The sequence below is a fragment of the Gekko japonicus genome, unplaced genomic scaffold (genome assembly GCF_001447785.1).
Source record: "Gekko japonicus isolate JY-2015 unplaced genomic scaffold, Gekko_japonicus_V1.1 scaffold313, whole genome shotgun sequence".
NCBI lineage: Eukaryota > Metazoa > Chordata > Lepidosauria > Squamata > Gekkonidae > Gekko > Gekko japonicus.
Window position 1 is genome coordinate 107,031 of NW_015174283.1, and position 9,104 is coordinate 116,134.

At 49.3% G+C, this 9,104-nt stretch overlaps 1 protein-coding gene across 1 annotated transcript; it reads right to left on the minus strand.

The window, feature by feature from the left end:
• Window positions 1-3,195: 3,195 nt before the first annotated feature.
• CFL1 (cofilin 1) lies at window positions 3,196-8,583 on the minus strand. Its single transcript, XM_015423918.1, has 4 exons — window positions 8,403-8,583; window positions 6,201-6,508; window positions 4,839-4,915; window positions 3,196-3,732 (listed from the first exon to the last, which is right to left on the minus strand). Exons 1-4 carry the CDS (start codon window positions 8,403-8,405, stop codon window positions 3,620-3,622), a joined length of 501 nt encoding a protein of 166 aa, XP_015279404.1. The 5' UTR covers window positions 8,406-8,583; the 3' UTR covers window positions 3,196-3,619.
• Between the last annotated feature and the right edge of the window lie 521 nt (window positions 8,584-9,104).

Here is a 9,104-nt window from a genome sequence, read left to right on the forward strand (position 1 = left end):
AACATGCATAGCAGTTAAGAGTGCCAGTATGCCTCTAGGCAAGTAAACAAAGAGGAACTGCGATCCAAGAAATCTCTACAAATCTGGCTCCTCTCTTGACAAATCCTAATCCTTTTCAATCTGGGGATACCATGGATCTGGCATGTTGTAAGGATTACTGAAAACACCCACAAAGTATTTTGAACAATCCTATTTGTTACATCCCAGCTTTCCTTCAAGGAGCGGAAGGTGGTAAAGATGACTTCTCTCCCCCCCCCCATTTTATCTTTACAGCCACCCTGTGCAGTAGGCACGTAACTTAGGTTGAGTAATTGGCCCAAGGTCAGTCTGTGAATGTCATGGCCTCAGCAAGGATTTGAGCCTGGGTATTCCCAATTGAATACTCTTTAACTGTTAAAAGCCACTGGTTTACAGAACTCTATAAATACAAATCCACCAAGCGACCCCCTCATGCAAAATTTAAATGCAATTACAGGTGGGGGGGGGAGGGCGGGGTATAAATTGAATTAAATAAATAAATAAATAAAGACCCTTGCCTCTGTTATTAGATGGCAGATTAAAAAGACTACCCAATGCAAAAGCCTTCCCACTATCCAATAGGCACTTGACAATATTTCCCAGGTCAATTGATTAAATTCCCCCACACATCAAGTGGCATGACTGTTGACCAGGCTTGAGCTCTGGCTCCTCAGCTCTTAGCCAAAGTGACTAACTAGACCCCCCACCCCAACTTCAGAGCTAGCAGTTCACTGAGTACTAGTGCTGGGGAAGGATAACGGGGATATTCCAGGGGTATCTGGTTAGCTGCTGTGTGAAATAGGATGCCGGACCGGACAGGCCGCTGTTCATATGGTCACTCTCATGAGAATAAAACGGCCAACATTGTAATGCCCCCATATAGATCTATGGTGCAGCCTCATTTGGAATCCTGTGTACAGTTCTGGTCATCACCGTATCTCCAAAAGGACATTGCAGAGCTGGAGAAAGTACAGAGGAGGGGCAACCAGGATGATTAGAGGGCTGGAGCACCTTCCCTATGAGGAAAGGCTGAAGAGTCTGAGACTCAAAAGTTTAGAAAAGAGACAACTAAGGGAGGACATGATAGAGGTTTATAAAATTACGCATGTGGTGGAGAGAGCTGGCGAAGAGATATTTCTGTCTCCCCCAAAATACCAGAACTCGAGGTCATTCAGTTAAACTGATGGACAGTAGATTCGGGACAAAAGGAAATACTACTTTACATGGAGTGATTAAAATGTGGAAGTCTATCAATGCCTACTAGCCATGCTGCCTATGGGGAACTGCCACATTCAGAGGCACTAAACCTCTGAATTCCAAGGCCTGAAGGCAACAATCAGGGGAAGGCTTCAAGCTCTATGCCCTGATGGTGGCCGTCCAGAGGAAATGGTTGGTTACTGTGTGAGACAGGATGCTGGACTGGATGGACCACTGGTCTGATTCACGCAGGGCTCTTCTTATGTTCTTATGAAGGACTCAGCCTCTATGCCCTGCTGCTGGGCCTCCAGAGCAACTGGTTGGCCACTGTGTGAGACAGGATACTGGACTAGATGGACTACTAGTCTGATCCAGCAGGGCTCTTACGTCCTCTTTCAGCCCTGCATGCAATCCAGATATATAGCATCCCTCCGGCTGTACAGAAAAGCCTAGGTTAGCCGTATCTGTCAACAAATCACCTGTTCTTCTAAACATTGGCACAGCCAAGACAGGTGGATGAGTTATACCAACATGATTCAGCTCCAACAGTGCCTGAGGCACCCAAATCAAGGCTGTGGACCACACCCAGGACTTTGGTCTCTTCTTGGCAGAGCCCAGGTAAGCAGCCCAGCCACACCCAGAGAGATCTGGAAAGCAAGACTTGAGCCAGTAAAGCAGGAAGTGTGTGCAGGGGAGAGATATAGTAACAGGGTGAGATAGGAGATAAGAGAATGACCAGGCCAGGTATGGAGCCAGGAAAGGCACTTTGACTGCTGCAATGCACTCAATGAAAGGTTACCCTTGAAAATATTCAGATGGTTGTGGCATCCTGTCTCATCCTAAGGAGGGAACTTGGAAACACACTGCACTAGACTTCTGGCATCAAGACAGACTCCTGTTATTACAGGCAACAAGCTGCTCATTTTAAGCTAGCAAACTGTGCATAGGCCTGTAGGCTTGCTGTGGTCACCTGAAAGGATTTCAGGCAGACTTCCTTGTGGGAGCCAGGAAAAATAAATCACTACTGTTTGAGTGGCCAGTACAGCCCTTGTGCTATACCAAGCAGGTGCGCACAGTTGCCTCCTCCCATCTGCCCATCTACAATTCATGCACCATCCCAGCCTTTTCAAGCCTATATTCAGGTCAGGCAGCACAGGCACAAGGATGCATTTGATGTTAACTGCCCTCTTTCAGTTTCCCTGTCCATCCATCCCCCTCATCACTGCAGACTCAAAGCTCAAACACAATTATCAAAGATGGCTTGTTGGTCCGACTGTAGGGCTGGTCAGGAAGCAGAGGTGAAAAATAGAGTGAATATCAGTCTTCCGTTCCATTTTGCTCAACTTGGGAGCTTTGCCTATCCATCCTAAACTACTGGGGCTACAGACAGGCTTTGTTACGCTGTAGATCCAAAACGGAGAAGGAAAGCAACAGTTAAGCTAGCTTGAGGCAAGAACGTCACAGGATTTTCCACAGATTGTTCTGTGAAACTTTTAATGCTCATGCTTTTTAAGTTACAGAGAAGCCGGTTTAGGCTAACAGAACTCCCCAACCATGCCGGGTTAAACACTGGTTCAGCTCTCCCCCTTTCCCAGGGTTTCCACTCAAGCAAAATGTGCATATTTGGTCAACTGGCAGGAATTCATTCACATACCTTGGCACAAGCTCTGGAATATTTTAGCACCAAGTTAAAGAAAAGCCCATGTACTTGATGTACTCCGCCCCGCTGCTCCCCCCACCTCCGCCCCAGGTGAGAAAGGAGCAGCAGACACTAGAATAGCATTAATTTTTTTATTGAAGGTCATTATTGGTGCTGCTTCCATATTTTGTTAAGTTCCACTGGGTGGGGCAATTCCACCCCCAACATTGAGATGGGTGCAACTTTTCTCCACAATATCTTATTTATACACAGTACTACAGACAAGCACAAAGCCACTATGGCAGATAAGGGGGGGGAGGGGTTTAGTCGGTCGGGGCCCCCTGGGCCTTCAGATGCCCTCTCCCCCTTGAAGCCTTGGCCAGGAGCGAGTCCTGCTTGGAGTGGTCCCATGGCTGGAATGGAGAAAAGCAGATGGTCCCCCGGGGGGCAAAGGAGGCAGCCAAGGACTGGGGCCCAGAGAGGAATGTCACCTGAAAGACTGGGCCTGGAAAGGAGTGGGGGGAGGCGTGAGAGAAGAGTTGTCGACGGTTTGGCAAGTTTCAACAGCAGCTGCGAGGTTGGGGGGGGGGGCAGCTGCTTTTACAGGAGGGGAGCACCAGATGGGTGAAGATGGAAAAGGCAGAGAACTGGAACATAACTAAAAAGGAGGAGCCCACCCCACATCCCACCCACCAACCCAAAAACGGTAGCACAGGGCCATTAACATGGAAGCTCCGGAGACACTGGCACGACAGGGGAGGGGGCTCACAAGGGCTTGCCCTCCAAACTGATGACAGCACTGCCGCCCAATTTCTCCGCCAGGGTGCAGCGGTCCTTCACTTCTTCATAGCAGTTTGCTTGCACCTCGTGTTTGATCCCTGCAGAGGGAGGAAAATAAAAAGAGGTGGGAAGTGAACAGGCAGTTTCCCAGTGCTGTCTTGATAATCTGGCGCTCCCCCCCCCCCCTTTCCCATCCACCTCTGAAGCTAGCTGGTTGGAGACAGAACAAAGATTGTTCGGGAAAAACCATTCTCAGCCAGCAGAGCCGAACAGCAATCGCATCCTGAAGGGAGGGGATGGGAGAGAGTCACCATAGCAGCAGCAAGCTATCCATCCTTCACCCGTGTATTTGGCCTACCATCAGTTACCCTGTGGCCTCACTGCCACCTCTTGCAAGAAGCCAGCTGTGACTTATCAGTCATACCGCCACAGCCAAAGTAGGATGCTGCTGGTAGTGCCACAGCCAGCCGGAAAATTGAAGTTACTTGTCAGAACACACCATGTACGAATCACCGTGACCTGGGGCAGGAAGACTAACCTATCTCACAGGGTTATGAGGATAAAATGGGGAGAACCAAGCATATAGCCCACAGCTCTTTGGAGGAAGGGCTGGCTAAAAACACAACGGACGGGGAAACCCCCCCCCCTTCACCACCCAACTCTCAGCAACAGAAGGGTGCATGTGTATTTGGGCCCAACCTGTCATTCAGTTCAGAGCATCCGCAGCCATTCTGCCCACCTAGCTGCTGCATAAACCCCGAGACTAAGATATTTTTTAAAGTGATCTTCTGAAAGATAGAAAAGGCAAGAGCTAAACAGACCACACCAAGTGTGGGGAGCAGTGGCACAAAATTGTATTTGAAGCCCTTCTAGACTTGACTGGCTCTCAAGTCCAGCTTATAGTAACCACCATTTGTTGAGGGACAAATACAGTATAAAGTACTTTTCAAAACCCAGTGCTATGATCACACAAAAGTAGGAGTCGCAGCATCACAATGCTCTGCTGGCACTGCTCACCAGAGGTGTTCACAGCCTGCTAATCCCAAATGACAGGATGCAGTGAACGATGAAGTTTACACAAGCCTAGCGCTCCAGGGCTGAGCCACAAACCACTTCATGGCTTTCAAGCAACACAATATTGAGACATGGGATTAAATAGTGGAAACAATGCCAACATCCCTGTATTACAACCGTGTTCGCTCACCTGTAAGTTTCTTCTTGATGGCATCCTTAGAACTGGCATAAATCATCTTGCTTTTGAGGGGGGCACACTCAGGCGCCCTGTAGGTAGAGAACAGCAACCTTAGTACAACAGGAGCCAGACCAACTCAACTCTGGAGCAGAGAAGGAACAGCTTGTAGTCTAAAGGAACAGGTTTCTGGCCAGCAAACAAGTCTGCGTACAGGGGAAGACAGCCTGTGGCTGCTACTGCCTGTTAACCCCCGAGGCAAAGGAGTAATTCCTCAGACAAGGAGCCCTCATCTGTTTCCTTTTAACACCTGTATCCTCTAGTATGCTGCATGTCTCTTTTAGAACATGGTTCCCAACAAACACAAGAAAATGAGTCCCATACTCATTAGTATGCATGTAGTCGCATTCCTTAGTGGTGCGCAATGCAGTTTCCAGAGTTAAACATTACTCAGCTAATGCACTCTTGCAACACTACAATTATGTATTTGAGCAAAAAGTACCATTGGCTGATCTTCTAGCAGCAGCCACGACCCTACTGGGTGGGAAGGGAGCAACATTGTGTTCAGACCTCACCCTATGCGCCACCTCTAGCTAAATCTCTTGTCCTTAATGCAGACATTAATGCCAGCACACACCCATTGGGTGCTAGAGATATCTAGGATTGTGGCATATCCTATCCTGCATTCCCAAGATTCACAAACAGTGGATGTTAACACCATGTCCCCAATGTAAGCAGCTTCCCAAGAATGAGATGACCAGGAGCAAAACCCCAGAATTGCATTGAAGAAGAGTTGTTTTTTTATATCCTGCTTTTCTCTACCCTGAGGAATGGCATACAATTGCCTTCCCTTCCTCTCCCCACAACAGGTGCCTTGTGATGTAGGTGAGGCTGAGAGAATTCTGAGAGGACTGTGACTGGCCCAAAGGTCACCCAGCAGGCTTCACGTGGAGGAGTGGGGAATAAAACCTGGTTCTCCAGATTAGAGTCCACCACTCTTAACCACTACAACAAAGCTCTGAACCCTCCACTCTAGTAACCTGCCAGTTACAAAGGGTCCTGTCCTCAATTCCTTCTGAAATAGGGATGGCTCTTGGTTCAGCCCTTCTCCCACACCCCATTAGGGAAGGAGATTCAGCAGTGCATGGATAATAAGCTTCTTGCAGAGACCCGAAAGTAAGGTTGGACAGGCAGCTGCTGGGGAACAGGTGACAAGGCAGTCCTCTATCCATGCCTTTTGCCACCTTCTCACCAGCCTGGGAGAGACTCTGGAACAGTGACTTATTATATTGGAATTTCTATGAAACAAAGCAGCAGAAAGGGCCAGAATGAGAACGAGTTGGTATCAACTTGGCAGGAGGGGAAGGAGTTCCTCACCAGAAGATGAAGACGAGGTCTTCCTTTTTGCTCTCCTTGGTCTCATAGGTGGCATCATAGAGGGCGTAGCGGCAGTCACGGTCAGGCAGCATCTTGACAAAGTGCAAGTACGGGTCATCAATGGTGTCCCCAATATCCCCCACCAGAATCTCCTTTCCCTCCTCCAGGATGATGTTCTTCTTGTCTTCACTCAGGCAGAAGAGCACAGCCTTCTTGCGTTTTTTGACCTCCTCTGGGGTAGAAGCCTTACGCACTTTCATGTCATTGAAGACTTTGATGACCCCATCAGAAACCGCTACGCCTGATGCCTGCAAAGGAGAAGGAGAGGGATTCAGCAGCAGCCATGCTGGAGCCTCCACAGTAACCAGCACCGGGGGTGTTGTGTCCAAGGAAAGCTCAAAAAATGAAGGCCTCTATGCATTCCAGATTGCAACAAGAAACCCTCATCGGATGAAGGAGACAAGGCTTAAGCAATTCTCTTGAACTTGGAACAGGCAAAGGGAACCGTCCTGTAGCTGTACTACAAATGCCACGCAGTATGTCAAGCTAGCCTCTATCCTTCCTTTTAGCACTGCAGAGGTGATCAGAGCACCAGTGAAGAACTCCAGATTAGGGACAAGATTTCACAAACTCAGCAAACAACAGCAGCAGGGCAAAAAGATTTTGGGCTACCAAAGCGAGCCAGAAATTTAACTACCTGCCAAGAAAACCAAAGATTGCTGGTGTCCATACATTCCCTAGCCACCCTCATCCTGGCTCAATGCTGTGACTAGTGCTTGACTGGTCATGTGTCAACATTTTGAAGCATCCTTGTAGAAAGGTGGACAAATTCCAAACAAGGGCCTCAATTATCCTTTAAAAAGGGCACATAAGCAGCATTCCTGTAATGAGCACATACAGGGAAACAATCCCTTCTGTCAGTTCCTGCCTGCCGTGGTATGGGATGGCACGTGTAGACAGTATCACCCGTTCTGAGAAGCGGCACTCATTACGGAACACTCCAGAAAACAAGTCTCTGGAAACAGGGCAGAAGGGAAAGTTGGTTCATTATCTCATTTATGGGATGAGGTGAGAAAAAAGTAAGATTGAAGCAAGCAAGCTTGCGCACAAAAGCAGCCACGCTGGGGGGCGGCTCCCTGACTTGGCCACCAGCTCCAGAAAAGGAAGCAGAATTGTACTGCATGGCCCAAAAGGGGGGGGGGGAGAGCAGAGGAGGACTGAAGAGCCAGTAGAAAGGGCAATGAGGAATTGCATGCATGTTCCCATTGTCACTTACACAAGTCGAAGTATCTAGCAGCTTTTGTCAAGAAATGCACAACTGCTATGAAGTGCCATCACTAAATAAGGAGACAGCCTTAGTCAATAGCACCTTGGGAGAAATGAGGAGGGTGTACATTGGGGATAGATTTCAACCTGTGAGTAAGCATTTCGGCAAGGGGGGGGAGGGGGCGCGTATTACAAACGCAGACCTCCCAGGTTCTCTTTCCAGCACCGAAAGGAGTTTTGGCAAGCTAGCGCCTCAGGAGTAGCTGAGACAGCACAAAGTGGAAACCACTGCACAAAGGAAGCTGTTGAGGAGGAAGACAACATCCAGGGTTCCGATTAGCATATTCTAGGGCAAGAATGATCTGCAGGTTCACCCCACCCCCACCGGGTGCGTGCCCCAGACTTAATGACAGCAACAATGGCCTACCCTCTGCAGTTTTGCATTTCTTGCAAAGGAAGCTTGTTAGAGCGCAGCAAAAAAGGAGAAGGAGACCGGGGTAAATAATGCAAGCGAGAATGTCCGAATTCCCTCCCCAAGCTTACAAGTGCAAGAACAAAAGCTAAAGCAAACGTGAAGGGAAGAAAGCCCGCGTGCTCAGAACCGGAGCTCGGCCTCCTGGGTACCAACCTCAGCCCCTCAACCACAGAACTTGTAAAGAAGACGGTCCCCAGAATTTGGGGGTTTGAAGGAATAGCAGGGAGGAGAGGAGAACGCATCCCCCCCCTTAATCGCCCCTCCCAATAGCCACGTGACTAATAAGAGAGCTGAGGAGACGACACTCAGGTGAAGCGTATATAGAACACACACACACACACCCAAGCAGGCAGGGAAGCCCCCCCAAAGCCCCCCACAAAATGGCGGCCAGGAAACAAGATGGCTGCCACTGTGGGAGGGGGGCGTGGGGGAAGGGGCGAGGGGGGGCACATCGTCCTTACCATGGTGCTGTGGGCGAGGGAGGGAAGGAGGAAGGGTGGATATGCGGTGGAGGTACTTCTACAGCTGCTCCTCGCACTCTCGGCTTCCTCAGCGGCGACTTCGACCCGGTCTGCGCATCAAGCGAGGCCTGAAAGGAACTGCTGCCCCGCCCCGGCTCGGCGCTTCCACTTTAAGCCAACCTCCAGGAGATGCCGCTTCCGGTCCGGTCTCGAAGGGTATTTTGGGAAATCGAGTCCTTGTCCCCCTGTCCTGGGCGCGCGCGCTCCTGTCTCCTTCGGCGCATGCTGGGAATTGTGTGTGCTCCCGCCGAAGCCGGCTTTGTGTTCTGCCCCTTCCCCCACTCGTGGTCCAAAGGGATGGCGGGGCATCCTCCAGCTTGATGGGATATGCAGTCTTAGCGAGCTAATGGCAGGGAAAGTGCTCAAAGGATTCAAGCTTATGTTTAGGTTAGTCAAGTTTGTGTCTTTTTCGGACACTGCACGTGCCTGGAGGAACTCCGACTATGTGCAGAAAGCGTTTGACTTCCTCATCGCCTCTTTATCCACGCCTATCATTAGTTTCAGACGACTAAAAAGCGAACGAGACAGCAGCAAGGGTTTTATTGTTATTATTATTTGGTTTATTTAAAAAATGTTTACCCCATCACAACAATCTCTGGCAGCGAATTCCACATTTTAATAACTCTCTGTGTTAAAGTAGTA

Excerpts from the sequence above, each read along its gene's own strand:
- CFL1 (XM_015423918.1), bottom strand. Across the intron at positions 4,916-6,200 it reads GACCTCGTCTTCATCTTCTG|GGCGCCTGAGTGTGCCCCCC; the intron begins GTGAGGAACTCC and ends CTCTACCTACAG. Across the intron at positions 3,733-4,838 it reads CATCAAGAAGAAACTTACAG|GGATCAAACACGAGGTGCAA; the intron begins GTGAGCGAACAC and ends CTCCCTCTGCAG.